Source organism: Sabethes cyaneus, chromosome 2 (assembly GCF_943734655.1).
Source record: "Sabethes cyaneus chromosome 2, idSabCyanKW18_F2, whole genome shotgun sequence".
In the NCBI taxonomy this organism is placed as follows: domain Eukaryota; kingdom Metazoa; phylum Arthropoda; class Insecta; order Diptera; family Culicidae; genus Sabethes; species Sabethes cyaneus.
The window spans coordinates 142,921,085-142,939,414 of record NC_071354.1 but is presented as its reverse complement, the minus strand read 5'-3'; the positions used below and the strand labels follow the sequence as shown (position 1 = coordinate 142,939,414).

At 39.9% G+C, this 18,330-nt stretch overlaps 4 protein-coding genes across 5 annotated transcripts; 1 reads left to right on the top strand and 3 right to left on the bottom strand.

Moving 5' to 3' along the window:
- Positions 1 to 202: 202 nt before the first annotated feature.
- Positions 203 to 2,623, bottom strand: LOC128736939 (nucleolar protein 11-like). Of its 2 annotated transcripts, XM_053831452.1 has the most exons (4): positions 2,516 to 2,623; positions 2,357 to 2,436; positions 1,731 to 2,298; positions 203 to 1,649 (listed from the first exon to the last, which is right to left on the bottom strand). In XM_053831452.1, exons 1-4 carry the CDS (start codon positions 2,580 to 2,582, stop codon positions 208 to 210), a joined length of 2,157 nt encoding a protein of 718 aa, XP_053687427.1. In that variant the 5' UTR covers positions 2,583 to 2,623; the 3' UTR covers positions 203 to 207. The 2 variants fall into 2 exon arrangements, with proteins under 2 accessions (XP_053687427.1, XP_053687428.1); XM_053831453.1 differs by having other exon boundaries at positions 2,357 to 2,571.
- A 5,632-nt stretch (positions 2,624 to 8,255) lies between these two features.
- LOC128737744 (uncharacterized) lies at positions 8,256 to 12,191 on the bottom strand. Its single transcript, XM_053832448.1, has 2 exons — positions 11,800 to 12,191; positions 8,256 to 8,828 (listed from the first exon to the last, which is right to left on the bottom strand). Exons 1-2 carry the CDS (start codon positions 12,172 to 12,174, stop codon positions 8,376 to 8,378), a joined length of 828 nt encoding a protein of 275 aa, XP_053688423.1. The 5' UTR covers positions 12,175 to 12,191; the 3' UTR covers positions 8,256 to 8,375.
- Positions 12,192 to 13,543: 1,352 nt separating this feature from the next.
- LOC128733967 (vacuolar protein sorting-associated protein 28 homolog) lies at positions 13,544 to 14,496 on the top strand. Its single transcript, XM_053827892.1, has 2 exons — positions 13,544 to 13,658; positions 13,735 to 14,496. The coding sequence occupies exon 2, from the start codon at positions 13,760 to 13,762 to the stop codon at positions 14,390 to 14,392; it is 633 nt and encodes a 210-aa protein (XP_053683867.1). The 5' UTR covers positions 13,544 to 13,658; positions 13,735 to 13,759; the 3' UTR covers positions 14,393 to 14,496.
- Positions 14,497 to 14,965: 469 nt separating this feature from the next.
- Positions 14,966 to 17,423, bottom strand: LOC128733968 (UPF0389 protein CG9231). Its single transcript, XM_053827893.1, has 3 exons — positions 17,131 to 17,423; positions 15,468 to 15,761; positions 14,966 to 15,400 (listed from the first exon to the last, which is right to left on the bottom strand). The coding sequence occupies exons 2-3, from the start codon at positions 15,743 to 15,745 to the stop codon at positions 15,193 to 15,195; spliced, it is 486 nt and encodes a 161-aa protein (XP_053683868.1). The 5' UTR covers positions 15,746 to 15,761; positions 17,131 to 17,423; the 3' UTR covers positions 14,966 to 15,192.
- Between the last annotated feature and the right edge of the window lie 907 nt (positions 17,424 to 18,330).

Genomic DNA, 18,330 nt, shown 5'->3' with positions numbered 1-18,330 from the left:
ATCAAGACAAATTTTTAAAATAAATTTTACGTTATAATAGATTCTACTCTTCGTAGATTAATATTACTTTCAGTCCCTGGTCTATTTATGGGCCCTGGGGTATAATGCAAAATTATTTTGCACTGCACAAAAATTCTTTTGAATAAATTGGGTTTTAAGGCAAGATTGTAGCGCCAAAGCTTTGATGTTTTTTATTATTCATACAAATTAATATAACTGAATGGTTTCTACATTATACCACTGATTATATCGCTTTTCGCCGTTGACACCTTTGTTTTCAATTAGTTGTCGAACAGTTGCCGCAACAGATTTCAACGCAACCAGACTGTCGGTATGTCGGTTCACAACTTCCATCAGGTGGACAATTCTCGATTTAACGGAAGCATCCCGTGACATGACGATTTGTTGGTAGTGCGCATCTATCAGTAATGTACACCATTGCACAACTTTTTCGTCGCTGTCGAAATCGGTGCCCGCGTTTGGAGTTTCTATCAAATGAGCAATAGGATCGGTTAGCAAATGTACTAGGTGATCCAGCAGTCGAAGTAAAGCTCCAAAATCGATGTGCTGGCGCAACAGGGGAAGAATACTGTTGCGGTTGAAACTGCAGGAAAGAACAATATTCAATAAATCATGACAGGACTCATCAAGTATGTCATTATTGCGAATGACGTTCAAGTTCGATAGCTGTTCTGAATTATTAGACTGTGGCATTTCAATTTCTCGATATTTCTCAAGTAGTGTTCCAACGTCGGGTATCGTTGTTCCTTGTGCAGGTTGATCTGTACAGGCCAGAGCGTATTTTAGTACGGCAACCAACGCACGTTCTGAAACGTTATTGTACCGTTTTAAGCATTTGCCAATATCCAAGGAAGCGTTAGCTTCAATCATAATTGGCAAAATTTTGTCACTAATGTCGATCTCACAAAATCCGTGCATCTCCATTTCGTTAACAAATGCTTCATACTGCTCGGAAAATATGAGCGGTCCGATCGAGTTATCAGCGTTGCTCATCAAGCGCATTTGAACGGTGTCTTCTGGAAGAGTATTGTCTCGAATAATGTCCAGCTGTAAACCAGCTTTACAAGCGGATTTTAAAGATTTTTCAATATTCTCAACGCTTTCAAATACTTTGAATCGTTGGGTGCCGGTTTTGCTTTCCTTTTCTTGCACATCATCTAGGATGGTATCTAATGTTCCTACAAATGAATAATCCTCATAATCGCAGTCCTCGTTAATACTCTCATTATCCACATAGTTTTGCATATCAAGATTTTTCTGACTACCAACCATATCTGATAACTGTTCTTTACTGATTTTAAACGGAACGACAGACAATGTTTGCCCAAATGCCAGTAAAATGTGAGTTTCACTTAGCCAAAAGCGTGAATTGTTGAAATATACTTTAAAGAATTGCTTTGCCTGCACCACTTTGAACTGAACATTATACAGAAATAAAGTAGCTCCCTCCTGATTCAAGTTACTGGCATACAATGCTATGTAGTCCTTACTGATTCCGATCAACGAAAGCGGTTGCGTGGTGTTGATCATGTTTAAAATCGATATGAAATTGCCAATATTTTGGGGTACGATTTCTGAAGGATCATCCTCTAGTCGTAGTAGTTCCGAAAAAATGCGTTTATCGGACCCTGAAAAATTAATAAACGAATAAATTATTTAACGATTACCTAGATATCAGTTAAAATGAAGTTAGTATGACTGCAACTTACAGATTGTAACCAATGCCGGACCTGCTTCGCCATCTACTATGCACTGCCCAACAAGTTGCACGTTCTTTTCCAACCGAGCTAGTTTAATTTTTCGGAAACCATTTCTTGGTTTTAAATTCTCTTTCGTTAGCTGTGTGAAATGTAGCTCTATAACACCAGTTGTCAAATCTCGTACAAAATATGCCAACATAGTATCTCCAGTGGTAAGTGGTACTGTACAAATTTCAAGGATAGTCTCTCGTGCTGGATCAATATTGGGCTTTCTGGTTATAGAATCCGGAGTTTTTCTATCTTCATTTCTAGTATCGACTGCACTTTGCAAAGATTCACAAGTGCCATCATCGTATAGTACTAACACCCTTCCATTGTCCAACGTAAACAGTTGTAATATCTGGCGAAAAAATTTAACCCGTTTTACTTTGTTGATGTCAATCTGATTTTTAGCCCAACAACGAACGTAACGATTATTGAATACGCCGACATATCGTTCCGAATGAAAATCGTAAACCACTTTACTGGTAAGGCGTTCTAGTGACGTCCAACTATGTAGCAGCTTCTGGTTGCTTAGCTAAAATAACACATATTGAGCACACTTGAAATATTACTCGGTTTTTTATAATCCTTACCTTAACAACTTGAACTATGTTCCGGCCAAGAGTGTTTATAACGCAGCCGGTATTAACATCCCGTGACAGACCAAGAAACTCTTGAATATCATTGATTGGACATAAGCTGTAGTAAGCTAGTAATTTAGCCATTTGGATATCTCAGGATTAACAACTCACTCGTAAAGCTAATAAACGGTAGGAAGGTAAGTTTAAAAACACACGTGCAGTGCAGAACAAATCCCATGAAACGTCAAAAACAGTACAAAACCAAAACAACACAACTTTGAGTGCCGAGTGCCGACCGAGAGCCGACAGCCGACACTCTTTTAAAATTGGCAATTTTCCAAAGGGCTACTTTCAATCTGGCCATATAAAATGTGTAGTAATCGAGAATTACTTCCAGGATTACTGCAACAGTTTATTGATATAACAAGGGGTTTTCAACAGCAATGATTACAAGGATTACAACGTTCTTGAAATTTATCGATAACTACCAAGATAACCCAGGTAACCGCTAGGCACTGAATTAAGCTTGAAAGCTGCTCTATATTTGCAAGTTACATGCTGCCAGATATAATTCGGCATTGTCAATGCAGAGCAGCTTTAAAATGGCATTCTCAGTGTTGAATTAAAATTTACTTGAAACACTATGAAAAGCTGATTAGATGCTCTAAGCAAGCTTTATTGCCGTTACCGGCATCAAAAGAGATTTTAAACACTGCTCACACTTGCAGGAATTCTCATTGCGAACGTACGTGTGATAAAAGAAAAAATGCTTCCCTCTTTTTTCATTCTATATTAGAGAGGTTTTCAGCCTGCGGCTGGTTCGCCTCTTCTTCCCTCTCTTTTTATCTTACGCACAATCCTACACCGCCGATAGAATAAACATCAACACGAATCTATATGGCATATGCAGACGGATTTTACAAGAAATATTTCTATACATGTATGCCATCACATAAAAAGAAAATAAAAGGTAGGTAATTCTCCCAAAGCGCAACTTATGGAAGAAATGTAAAAAATAAAATCTTTCCCTCCATTCCACCTCGATAAGCAAATCAAACATCCGATTTAAGAATTTCGGTAATTTAAGTAGAGCTATTGGCAGCTGACTCGCAACTACCGTTTACAGATCAACTGGTAAAGGCGTTGCCCTACTCCTCCACTCCAAGCCACGTAATCGACAGATAGATTAGATTGGCTGGCTGGCGGTTCAATTCTCACCGAAAAAGAAAATAACAAAAAAGCAATCTTGAAACGTCAACAAAGTACGCCATATAAGCATAACAGAGAGGGAAGATAAAAAAAGGATGTACAATATATTTTTCGCATTTTTTTATGTTTGACGTTTTACCGTTACGCAACAGGCGTTACGTTTTATGACATTTGTAAATCTCCAAGCACCAATGTAGCCGGATATTTCGCCAAAACCGGCTTTCTAGCAGCTTTTTATAGGCATATTGAACTATGCTGCACGATATGGTGTGCACCATAGGCTAATAAAAAGCTAGATTTCTGCTTCTTTAAGTGCTCACTGGTTACTTGGAAACGGCAGACAAAGCTGCAAACAATAATATTGCTAGGGAATGCTCACTCAATTACCCGCTTACGAAAAAGTAGGATGCCTGGCAGAAATCGAACAGAACCAGTCTTCATTTTTCGCTCAATTCTCTTTATGTCAAATATGACACTTGGAGGCTGGAGAAAAGTGGTTCATCAGTTTTGCAGTTTCGTGCAAAAGGTAAGAGAATAATATGGAAAATGATAAAGCAGGTATTATTTAATTGTTAATCTGTTTATTGCACGCTTCTTGCTGCTACAGTCCGCTGCTGCTACCCTCCAAAAAAGGTTTTTCCAGATTTTTGTTTGATTTCTGCCGGACGCGCCTAAGCGGGATGTTAGTGCATTATATAAATATTTTCTGCATTTGAAATAGTTCATTCAAGAACCCCACGGAAGAAAAAATACACTGTCAGAAATGACGTTTAACTTTGTTTTAGATGGGCTATCCAGCTTTTTACGAGCCATAATGGCGGACGTGTTCGTAATATTTGAACAGCATTTTTGACATTTCCTTAATACATCGCACGTTTTCTTTCTCTACATTCCTTTAGTTTTACCGTGAACGCGCGGAAAGAAAACGTGCGATGTATTAGGAAAATGTCAAAAATGCTGTTCAAGTATTACGAACACGTCAGCCATTATGGCTCGTACAAAGCTGGATAGCATAATTAACGGGAGCCCGAAGAAAACGTCTTCTTCTTCTTCAGCAGCATAGAGCCGGGGTGGCTCGTGCTGTTTCAAGCACTCGTCTCCATTCAACTCGGTCTTGGGCCACTCGTCGCCAATTTCCTAGTCGTCTCAGAAGTCGCAAATCGCTTTCGACCTGGTCGAGCCATCGTGCACGTTGGGCCCCCCTGTTCCTGGTGCCGGTGGGGTTGTTGAAGAGGACCGTTTTCGTCGCACTGTCGTCCGGCATCCTTACGACGTGTCCGGCCCACCGTAGCCTGCTAACTTTCGCTAGATGTACGATGGGAGTCTCCCCAAGCAGTGCCTGTAGCTCGTGATTCATACGCCTCCGCCACTCTCCGCTTTCAGTTTGTACTCCGCCAAATATCGTCCGCAGCACTTTCCGCTCAAACACGGCAAGGGCGCGTATGTCCTCCGTAAGCAGCGTCACGGCTTCAAGTCCATAAAGAACTACCGGTCTAATAATGGTTTTGTACATTGTTAGCTTCGTGCGGCGGCGTATGCTTCCTGATCGTAGCGTTTTACGAAGGGCAAAGTAGGCCCGATTTCCCGCTTGGATGCGCCGCTGGATCTCCTTACTAGTGTTGTTGTCCGCGGTCACCAGCGATCCCAAATACACGAACTCTTCTACCACTTCTAGTTCGTCGCCGTCAACGGTTACCGTCCGTGGGAGGCGCGCATTTGTTTCCTTTGAGCCTCTTCCTTTCATGTATTTGGTCTTCGACGCATTTATTTTTAGCCCAATTCTCCTAGACTCCGCTTTCAGTCTGGCGTAGATTGCCTCCGCCGTCGCAAAGTTCCTGGCTATGATATCGAAGTCATCTGCAAAGCCTAGAAGTTGGCTACTCTTGGTAAAAATCGTGCCTCTCGTTTCAATGCCCGCTCGTCGGATCACCCCCTCAAGAGCGATGTTGAACAGCATGCAGGATAGACCGTCACCTTGTCTCAACCCTCGTCGCGTCTCGAAGGGACTCGAGAGTGTCCCAGAGATGCGTACGAAACACATCACTCGATCCAATGTAGCTCTGATCAGTCGCGTCAGTTTGTCCGGAAAACCGTATTCGTGCATTATCTGCCATAGCTTGTCTCGATCGACTGTGTCGTATGCTGCTTTGAAATCGATAAAGATGTGATGCGTGGGCACGTTGTACTCCCGACATTTCTGCAAGATCTGTCGGATAGTAAATATTTGGTCCGTAGTTGCGCGAGCCCCCATGAAACCCGCCTGATAATTCCCTACGAAACCTTGTGCTATCGGTGACAGCCGGCGTAACAGGATCTGGGAGAGTACCTTGTAGGCGGCGTTTACCAACGTAATACCACGATAGTTGCAGCAGTCTAGCCGATCACCCTTTTTGTAGATGGGACAAACCACTCCTTCCATCCATTCCTCCGGTAGCTTTTCCTCCTCCCAAATCCTCGAAATAACCCAGTGTAGAGCCTTTGCTAGCGTTTCCCCGCCATGTTTATAAAGCTCTGCCGGTAGGCGGTCCTTCCCAGCGGCTTTATTGGTCTTCAGCAACCTGATTTCTCGTTTGACTTCTTGGAGATCAGGTGCTAGGACATCACTATCTTCCATGGGCGCTCCTAGGTTAATTTCCGTTCCGCCTCCTTCTGCGACTTCGCCATTGAGGTGTTCATCGAAGAACTGCTTCCACCTGTCGACCACCTCGCGCTCGTTTGTAATTAGATTCCCTCCCTCGTCCCTACACATGTCAGGTTTCGGTGTGTAGCCCTTCCGAGTTTGGTTCACCTTCTCATAAAACTTGCGCGTGTCATTAGCTCGGAATAGTTGTTCTAATTCTTCACGATCTCTGTCCTCCTTTTGGCGCTTTTTTCTCCTCAGGATCGTGGTCAACTGGTTCCTAGCTCGTCGGTACTTGGCCAGGTTCTCTCTAGTGGCAATACTTAGATAATTTTTCCAAGCGTTTTTTTTCTCCTCCACCGCTTGTTGGCATTCCCCATCAAACCAATCATTTTGTGTACTCCGAGGCTCAATACCTAGTGCCGCGGTAGCGGCCTCTCCGATGGCCGAGCGTATTCTGCCCCAACCGTCTTCGAGGTTTGAAGCACCTAACTCTTCGGAAGAAGGCAGTGCCTCATTCAGTACTCGCGCGTAGTTCTCGGCAGCTTGTGGGTTATCTAGCTGCCTGATGTTCAGCCGAGGAGGGCGGCTTTGACGTGTCCGGTATACGGTGGACAGCTTTGAGCGCACATGTACTGCTACTAGGTAATGGTCAGAATCAATATCCGCACCCCGACGGGAGCGTACGTTCGTGATGTTAGAGAAGAACCGGCCCTCTATGAGAACGTGGTCAATTTGGTTCATTGTACGTTGGTCAGGTGATCTCCAGGTGGCTTTGTGGATATCCTTGCGCGGGAAAAAGGTACTTCGGATCACCAGGCCTCGGGAAGCTGCGAAGTTTATACATCGTTGGCCGTTATCGTTTGTGTCGGTGTGCAGGCTATGGGGTCCTACCACCGGTCTATACATTTCTTCCCTACCGACCTGGGCGTTCATATCCCCGATGACGATCTTGATGTCCCGTGACGAGCAGCTGTCGTACGTAGCCTCCAGCCTCGCGTAGAACGCTTCTTTCTCATCGTCGGGTCTACCTTCGTGCGGGCAGTGCACGTTAATGATGCTATAATTGAAGAAACGGCCCTTTATCCTCAATACACACATTCTCTCGTTGATCGCCTTCCAATCTATCACGCGATCCTGCATTCCGCCCAGCACTACAAAGCCCGTTCCCAGTTCGTTGGTAGCGCCACCGCTCTGGTAAAACTGGGCCTTTCCGCCACGTATCTTCCATACCTTCTCTCCTTTGCGACAGATTTCCTGCAGAGCTACGATGCCGAGTTTGCGGGGTTCCAGCTGTTCAATCAGCACCCGCTCGCAACCTGCGAAATTTAGCGATCTGCAGTTCCAAGTCCCGAGTCTCCATTCGTCGTCCTTATTTCGTCGCCTAGGTCGATGCCGAATATTCCGCTCCGAATATGCTTGAATGTTGTTAGTTTGTGTTGTTTAGGTGTGTAGCCGTACTGGGGCAACACAACCGAGTCTCGTGATGGGGCTGCCATCTTATAGTGCCGAGACTCACTACCTCCTTCCCGGTTAGTATACGACCTTAGTTTCCACCGGGGTTGGTTACCCGATCTCCGCTAAGGTTGCTCGTATTCCGGCTGGTACCACGAGGAGGTCGGGATCGGAGTTGCTGGATAAGAGGCTAACGACCACTATGGGGTCTATATTCCGCATTATCTAGCCGTTTACCAACCACGTAGAAAACCGAAGAAAACGTAGCTCACTTAAAAATATTCCAAAGAACGAAAGTTGACAGCACCTTGAGGTGAAATTAGTCGTCATCGATACAAAAATTTTGCTCATAAAAATATATTCGCTGTGCCCAGATTGACAAAAAAAATGCTGTGAATACATTTCTATAAACAGAACCGCGCTTTTGGGCCAAAAAACTGCTTCCGAAATTGGGCTCTCTGACGAAAAGTTAATGACTGCTAATTTCCCGTTGATTTGCTACGACATGCAAAACGTGGCCCCTTTTCGTTACCTTTTCATTTCTCGTACTTCTAAAATCTTCTTCACTCTAATATAGAAAACAAAAACGTAGTTCTACGTAAAACGTGTTTTAATACAAATAACCGATTTTTATACATTTAAAAAATAGCATAATATATATACTTTCATACTACATTCATACAAAAAAATAACTCGCAAAATTTTTGTAACTCACGCAAATAACTCATTTTTGACTGACACACAAGCTCAATCATTAATAATGAATTCTTCTTCTGTATCCATATCGTATTCTATCAGCTCTGCAGTTACGGGCTGCTTTTCGTGTCCGTATTCGCACGAATTTCTGCTGTTCGATTGAGATGATGGTTGTATATCTCCTGGCGGTGATGTTGATGAATCTATGCGAACCACGGCAGTTTCCTTTAAGTTCCCCATCTTACCGTGAAACAAAACATCAGTAATTAGTTTCTCTGCTATAATGCGTTGTCTGCAATCCATTTCTTCCAGTTTACGTCCGACGTAGGTTCCGAATATTGCCGAAGAGGAATGGTTAGCCAACAGATTCGCTGCCGCATCAATAATATACTCCTTATTATTGTCAACCTCATTTCTAGTTTTTCTTTTTAACCGAGGCTGACTTGAGTATTTTGGGGATTCCTTTGGACACTCTGTTTCCCAAGAATCTATTCTGCATTTTTTCTATAAAAAACGAGACGTATTGTAGGGTAACCAACCTATTTTGGACCCCATCAGCGGCTGTACATAATTTGGACACTTCCATTTGATTTTGCTGTAAGTGTCCAAATTATGTACAGCTGTTGAGGGGGTCCAAAATACGTTGGTTACCCTATTACATCTATCTATCCAGCTTTTTACGAGCCATAACGGTGGACGGTTCGTAATATTTGAACAGCATTTTTGACATTTCCCTATCCAGCTTTTTACGAGCCATAATGGCGGACGTGTTCGTAATATTTGAACGGCATTTTTGACATTCCATTAATACATCGCACGTCTTGTTTCCGCGCGTCCACGGTAAAACTAAAGGAATATGCGGAAAGAAAACGTGCGATGTATTAGGGAAATGTCAAAAATGCTGTTCAAATATTACGAACACGTCCGCCATTATGGCTCGTAAAAAGCTGGATAATACATCGCACGTTTTCTTTCCGCGCGTTCACGGTAAAACCAAAGAGAACAGATTAACAGGTTCGAAGGAAGTAATCGATTTTTTGTGTGTAAAATCGGTGGCGCCCTCCAGAAATAGTTTGCCAAACGCATCAAAAAATATATATGTACCTTTATCAATATTTTTTTGTGCTGGAGTTAGGGGAAATGTGTATAATGTGCCCCTCCTAAGAATAAATGTCGACCAACATTTGAAAGGGGCGGAAGAGCCAACTGTCAAACAGACCGAGCGAGTTATTTTTTGCTGGAGCAGCATAGGAAAATGAACTCTCACTCGTTCTGTTTGACAGTTGGCTTATCCGCCCCTTTCAAATGTTGGTCGACAAATGGATATATCTCCGTTATACTTCCCCAAATTAACGTTACAACTACGTGTATATGGTGGTATTTAAGCTGGCAACCAATTGCAATTGTTTATTTCATTTAGTATTGTGGAATAAACATGCTAGGAATTATTTAATAAAAGCACCTAAATGTTGTGTTTCTCGTCTGCGCGGGGTAAAATGCCCCACCTGCGGTATAATATGCCCAATGCGGTAATTTGAGTATTTCTACCAGTGATAGACTAACTCTATTTTGTAGAAAGTAAAACTATTTCCTTTGTTTTGCAAAATATCGTTATTTTATGTAAAATAAACCTAGTTTCGGCCTTCTGGTGCATTTTTTTTTTCTGCATGGGGCACATTATACTGCACCTGTGGCGTTTTGTACCGGGTAGTTGAATTACCTAGGATTTGGACGTTGGTAATAAATTATTCCCACCACGGTTGCTCTACAATACTAATTGAATTAAATAATGGCAATTGGCTTCAACTTAGATCTGTTTACCTATGTTTAAAGCCACATTTGCAAGGGGGGAAAATTGCACCACCGCAAGTGGGGCATATTGGCCTGCTTTTACCTATTTGAAAAAATATTAAATGCTAAAGCAAATCAAGCGTTTCATACCGTTATTTTTGGCAGGGATGTCTTTTTGAAGTTCACTTTACGCAATCGAATCGCAACAACCGGTTATTTACAGATTTTGACAAGAAAATAGCTTATGGAAATGACGCCAAAAGTTACATCGGAAGCTGCTCAAAAACAAATTTATTTTTGTTTTGTTTTTACAGCATGACAACTGTCATACTTGCATAGTAGCAAAAACATTCCATCAAGAAGACTGGCATCTCTTCCTCGCGCCCATACAAATGACGAGCAACAGAAGCAACAGCGCACCCCTTCCGACAAAAGTTGAAGCTGTGTGTACATGTATTGGTGGGAAAAGATGTGTGCGAGCGTGGCAATGCATTGCATACGTGTTTGTGTACATCCATATTCTGATATACACACACTAGTAGGAGAAAGTTCAACTTTAACTCGGCAGATAGCATTGCTGTTACTGTCGCTCGACTTTTGGCAAAGTTGCCAGTCTTCTTGATGTGATGTTTTTGATAGTAGGCTAGTTCCATCAAATACTATGGTTTCTGGGTGGTTTTGCATTTTGATTTTGCTTGTTTAGCTAAAAACGAAGGGGGGGCACGTTATACACAATTCCCCTACATAGCAGCGATGGCAGCGACATCAAGATTTAGTTTGCCACTTACTGCTCAAGGGGTGCTCTATTAAATTACCCGTAGATTACTTAAAAACCTTTTACGCACTTTTTGTCAATTACCTGCTAGTCTGTTCTCTGTGGTAAAACTAAAGGAATGAACGAAAAGAAAACGTGCGATGTATTAGGGAAATGTCAAAAATGCTGTTTAAATATTACGAACACGTTCGCCATTATGGCTACTGTTTTACCTGACTCACTTCAAATATGCGTATTATTGAAATAAAACGTAACCTCACGTTTTATTTGTTTATAGCGCATATGCAGTTAATATCGATAACAAACGATTTTTTATAAGTTGTGTTTTTGTTATTGCATTTAATTTGTAAAAAGTTGCATAAATAACAATTTAGTTTCACAATACAATTATTGCGTACTACTGGCACATGAAATATAATGTTTAAGTACGTTATTTTTAGTGATCAAAATTAACGATATTTTCGATACAACGGCGATATTTTTCGAAACCTTTCAAACCAACACGATCCCGCGAACACAACGCATATTCGCAGTGAGTCAGGTAACACAGTAGTATAATATAATATAAAAATATATGTTAAAATAGTAGGTATATTTAAAAAATATCTCAAAAAATTCACTTGTCCTTTCTCACAGAAATCATATATAAACTTCTCTATAGCAAGTTACGGACTAGTCAACAGAGAAAAAAAACCAATTTGTTTGAAAAGGTTGTTAATATGAAGTGTTAATGTAAATATTGCTTTTTTAATAAGATATTGTATTTGAAAAAAAAAAACAGGTTTGAATTATAAGTAAAGAATTTGTCTTTTCAATTAGACCAAAAAAAAGGAACATTTTAAAACATCGTACATTTTAGTTATTGAAACAACGATATACTCCATTTAATAACAATCGCTCAAAACTTACGTTCGTTTTGCACTTGGCAATTGGAGAGGCTGCGGGCCGCAGTTCCTCCTGGTCCGCGAGGAAGCTGAGAAGATCATAATACCAGAGAGTGGGTTCATAGACATCTTCCATTGAACTTTCGGTGCGATTCATAGACGCTTTTACCTTTCTAAGTTCCCTACGAAACGAAGCACGAAGAGATTCTATTTTCGCGCGGACAAACCTTAAATCCGCATTCGGGGTAATTTCCTTTGCTTTTTCTATTAAAAGATTGTACGCTTCATTTCGAACGTTCTTGTCTGAGTATAATTTGCTCTTGCAGTTCCACAATGCCGGATGGTTGCGGTAAATTCTTATGAAAGCCGTCCAAAATTGTTTATTGTCTGCCGAAGACATTTTTTCGATTCGAAAACTGTTTTTGTTTCTATCTCTCTATCCTTTCTATACTATACGTTACAGAACCTGAAGAAAACTGACTGAAAGAACTGAAGAAAACTGACCTGACACTCTGACAGTTAAACATAGAGAGCAAGGGGTTACAAGTCAGGCATATATCGTCAAGCACGTAATTAGAGATTACTTTAGTATATTAATTACACTGAGGCAAATTTCCGTATACTTTTAATGTGTGAACAAGTGTGTAAAACTATTCAGTTTTCCATAAGCGATAATGCCGACTGATGGGTACAACATTCTGAAGGGCACAGTCCGGTTTTCATATTTTCAATGTAGGAGCAGTCACTGCGGATTCTATGGAAGCCACTAGACGATTATTTGCCGGTTGAGTGCAAAAATGTAAACATTAGCCCGTATGAATAAAATAGTTTGCTTTGCTTTTCCCATGTAAACCTTACGGAAGAAGTAAAGCAAACTCTTTTATTCATATGACATATTGTTTAGTTGTCGCAGACCAGCGAAAAGGAATTTAGTTGAAGGGAAGCGATTTTTTGTGCTTTCTTAACTATAATCACAGAGAACAGACTACCAGGTAATTGACGAAAAGTGTGTAAAAGGTTTTTATGTTATCAACGAGTTACCCTACGATGAAGCACCCCTCGAGCTGTAAGTGGCAAACTAAAGGCCCCCATACACGTACGTACATGTTGGCCGAAAATGTTGTTGAACTTATGTTCGTCCAACACGCTCGCCGGTGTGTGAGTGCCCACGAACCAAAGTGACAGAAGAAATTGTTCGGCTCGCCGCTCGACCGGCATAAGGCATGACCCTCCAACATTTTGTTCATTTCCAAGTTTCCAACCCAACATATGCGTACGTGTATGGGGGCCTTAAAACTTGATGTCGCTGCCATCGCTAATATGTAACTCCAGCACAAAGTAATATTGGTAAAGGTGCATGCCAAGGTGAATGCATATTTTTTTATGCGTTTGGCAAACTATTTCTGGAGGGCGCCGCCGGCAGATTTTACACACAAAAAAATCGATTACTTTCTTTGAGCCTGTTAAGGCCCAGACACAATGCATACGGATTTTACTACGTTGCGGCAATTTGACAGTTTTTCCATGGATTTTCTGTCAAATTTCCGCAACGTAGTAAAATCCGTACGCATTGTGTCTGGGCCTTTAATCTGTTCTCTGTGTCTTTTGTGTTAAAAAGCGAATTTGCGTATAGGACTCGTAAAATTACTGCCAGGGGCAATAACTTTTTTGAAAAGTGCATTGTAATCATTGCTGTTGGAAACCCCTTGCGAGTAATGTTGATTCAATACATGAAAAACTTGGCAACTCTGCGCTGCGCACAACACGTCAGAATCAGAATCGTAAAAATTTTTCTTGTTTTGAATTTGTCAGCTGGAAAGATTTTATAAAAATATTTTAGAAATTATAGGTATTTACATTCAATTTTCATTTCTCAATTTAAAGGTGAATATACTTAAAAGTTATTTGTTTAATTAAAATATAAAACGTAATCGTGCATTTTACATTTAAATGGAATCAGAACCTGCGATAACTAGGTATACAGCATGCAAGAAAATCGTCCGGAATTGTACGAGGAGGTGAAACTATATCGTCACGCCCGGGAACGTGAAAAATACGATAACATGGCCGATTTATTTGCACTAATGTCCACGCTGCAGAACCTGGAAAAAGCATATATCAGAGATTGCGTTACCCCGCAGGAGTATACCGCCGCTTGTTCAAAGCTACTGGTGCAGTATAAAGTGGCCTTTAAGCTTGTGCAAGGTGACGAGTTTCCGAATATAGATGCTTTTGTAAAAAAGTTTCGTTTAGATTGTCCGGCTGCGCTTGAAAGGATTCGAGAAGATAGGCCAATCACAATTCGAGATGACAAAGGAAATACTAGCAAGTGCATTGCTGATATAGTTTCCATGTTCATTACGCTGATGGATAAACTAAGATTAGAGATACGTGCTATGGACGATCTACAGCCTGAGCTACGCGATCTGCTAGACACGATGAATCGGCTATCCCTGATCCCAGATAACTTTGAAGGTAAAGAGAAGGTGTCAACCTGGCTGGCGACGCTGAATTCGATGCAAGCTTCCGATGAGCTCTCGGAAACACAAGTCAGACAGTTGTTGTTTGACCTGGAGTCATCCTATTCTGCTTTCAACAACCTTTTACATTCAACATAGGCCTATTCAGCATTTGTTTCGTCTAAGAGAGGTTTGAATATAACACTTATACACTTATCGGTTAAACATTTATTATACATATATTAATAAAGTTGCGAAATATATCGTCAATCAAAAGTATGTTTGCAATTACTAAGTGAAACATACGTCAAGCCTGTTCAGTTCAAATTCTACAAACCAACAGCGGTCATAGTTCAGGATGTTGTTAATTTTGCGTCGGACTTTGACAAATAATAAACTAGTATAAGGGCTAAACAGTATGCATCATTGGTGAGCTGAATTTTCATAACAGTTAACTGTATTGACATTATTATATTCGGTTTCATATTTTATCTATTTACATTCTCGTGTGCTTGAATTCTGAGTAACAGATAGTTATTCGCCTCTATTCTGCACACCGATCGGACCCGTTCCGATAAGATTTAAACTGTGTGCTATAAGACATGTCCATCGGAATTCAGAATAATTTCTATAGTTTCTGATCGGAATGTTAAATCAATTTGAGTATTCATCTCGATTTTACACTGAGTTTGATTAGAACTCAAAATGGTTTGATCATAAAGTAGACCCGAGGTGAATAAAGAAAAGCTAAGCAAACTTAAGGCGTATTTAGTAAACATACTGTACATTATAATAGTCTTAGGCATTACATTCTGTAACTCAATATATATTATCAAAATCATTTAAACATATTGCTTGAATTGCAGGTATAAAAACCCGTGGCTCACATCGATTCCGACTGGAAAAAAATATCTCTAGCTGATAAAACGAGGTGTATTAGAAAGTGTTGATTTTTTATTTCAATTTTTTGTTGCTGCAGCTTCCTGACGTGCCTTCTCGTTGTACTCCTTGTGCCAATCGAGATTCATTTTTTGTACCGACTCTCCTCGTTCTTGTGCTTTTTTGCCACTAATGATCATAATAACACAACCGATTGCGGTTCCAATCATCAAATAATTTGCAAGCTTGATGCGCACTTGGTTGCGGCACCGTTCCATTACATCTTGACTGTAAAATTTTCGAAACGTAGAGACTTGAAACATTATTAAAATATGGTAAAGTAGTAATAACTTACTTGACAAAAGCGGGAATATCGTCAACAGATTTATATTTCTTCGTGAACACAAGCAGCTTTTTTTCTAAATTATTCGGCGCATGAGTGTGAGTATTTAAATTAGTGGTTGATGTAGACGCTTCACTGCTAGTTTTGTTGCTTTTCTCCGGTTCCTTTGGTGTGATCGAGCTGGTTGAGTAGGACCCTAGTTGTTGGCTGCGTATTGCAAGAGATCTCATCTGGCGGCCGCCAGCTGCTGTTGCGATACGTGCCAAACCACATGCACCGATGAAACTCATAGTACCTGATGTTACCCTATATGCAAGGTGATCGCGTGCATTGATTAACGAGAGGCGAATGAAAGGAGTAAAGGAGAAAACAAAATCTGTAGTAAACAGTCTCCCACCGTAATTAACTGTTACTGGATTTTTGGTACGTTGCAATGTGCACGTATACATATTGCGACCCATAGCATAAACGAAATTACAACATAACAGCACCAAAATTATAGCAAATAGAAATTGCAAAAGTATGCTTTAATAAAATATAAACATCTACCTAATCCAATTTTCTATATTTTTTACACTTACACTTTGGATTTAAAAAAAATAAGACCTTTTATAGGAGTACCGAATTTCAACTACTGATTTATTTTTTTCTGATACCGTATTTTATGAGTAATTTTTATTTCCAACACATAGAAGATCCCATGTAAGTATTAGTATGCAATTAGTTTCAAGTTTGCCGGCGAAATGAAACGGTCGGAAAAAAAACTCCGGGGGCTATTAGCTCTCCTAGAAATCAGTTCCACCGATGATTAAAAACAATTTGGGAACAACATTCACTATTATCTTAAATTTATTATTATTGATCCCATATTTTACACACAAGGAAATAAATACAACATCTTAGAGATTCTCACAAACGTAAGCAACAAAATTCAAGCATGGATTATATACCTATTGGCTATTGCTGTAGAATAATACATGTTAGTAAACCGAGTTTACAGAGGCAGCTGATAACATAAACACTGCAACATAGGATCTGCAATCTTTTTTGGTACTGACTGGCATGAAAGTTTATTATTGGTACACCGACAATCTCTTTGAATCGGTTGTGAGAGGTAGTTTGAATTTATGTACAAGTTTGTTAGCCGGGATCGTATACAGTGTTGAAGTGTTCATACACCCATGCTAATAATTGGGCAGTTTCTTCTGGTTGAGATTTATACATACATTCATAAAACAAAGCTGAATGCAATGGGCTTTAAATTGAATAATTGTGATTGTTTTCAGAAAACATTTTTTTTGAATTAAGACATTCTTTGTTTCGCAAAATCATGTTACAATACACAAGTTGGAGGATTTTATAGATTTACAGGGAAACTATCATAAGATTTTATAATGTGATGTAATTTTATATTCAAAAGCAACTAGCAAATTTATATATTCCATATTTGACTCTATTGTAACGCCGGAAGAAAAATTAAGTAAAAAAGCCTAGTCATCATTACGCAACATAAAAAATATCATATCAAAAGCAACTGTTAATTATTACCGAAATCAGAATTAATGTTGATAATTTTGAGGACATGCGGCATTGCATATCAACAGGCTGAATTGGAATGTTACACAATCATAAAGCATTACATTCTTTTCTAAATGTATATGAATATTCTACTCACCTGCGCTGTATTTAAAATATCCAAAGGAAATGACGCACTGGACTTCTATCCTTTTAAGAGCTGTAAATTAAACCAACTAAGTTTGAACGCAAAAGCTGTTGTTGTGGAGAGATAATCTTGAAATGGCTTGCTGCTAAACTGCTGAAACTGTTTTGTCTGTATGCACTAACATAGCAACGCATTAAATAGTCGAAGATGTCGAAGCCTGAAGACCTAAGACCATGAATGAGAACAGATCTCTTCACAGCGCGAATTGGTTTTGGTTTTCAACCAGTTTTGCACAAAGTGCTCGTGCTGTCAATTATATTGTCAAATAAAAGCAAAACTGAAATAATGAACCACAATATTTTGTTCATCCGTTGTGAACGTTGTGAAGCACACGAATGAATGAGATTAGTGCAAGGGGTTTCCAATAGCAGTGATTACAATTAAAGCCCTACACTGAGAAAACTTTTCGTATAGTTTCTGTGTGTCCCACATATCCAGCTTTCCACGAGCGATAATGGCGGATATTGAGCACAAGTGGGCACAATCTTTTAACATTCATTGCAGTAGCAATGAGTTCGCAGCACTGGCTCAGAATACTTTTTCACAATCGTGCGAATTAAACATTCGAAACATTACACATTAACGCAAACATTAACCACAGAGAACAGATTAACAGGCTCGAAGGAAGTCAAGGGGTTCCCAGTAAGGAGTATAATTGCGTAGTAATCAGAGATTACTTTTGTAATTAGTTACAAATCAATTAGGTAATCAATGGTAATCAGCATAGTAATCAATGGTAATCAAAATTAATTTATAGTAATCACAAGAGATAGATTACTGATAATCAGAGGTAATCAGTAAAGTAATCAAAAGTAACTTTTTTCAAAGGTACGTAGTAATCATTGCTGTTGGAAACCCCTTGAAGGAAGTAATCGATTTTTTGTGTGTAAAATCTGTCGGTGGCGCCCTCCAGAAATAGTTTGCCAAACGCATCATAAATATCCATGTATTGCCCCTTTTATGACTATTTAGACTACTGGGATAATCATTTAATGCAACGTACCGCATTTTTCACTGTTAATATGACACTAGAGTGGATTTTAGTTTGATCTACTAATGAGTTTGACTGCTTTTTCCTTCTTCCCCTTCTTTTTCACTTTATTTTCTTTGAGCGAAATCGTGTGCGAGATTTGACTGTGATAATCGTGTAAA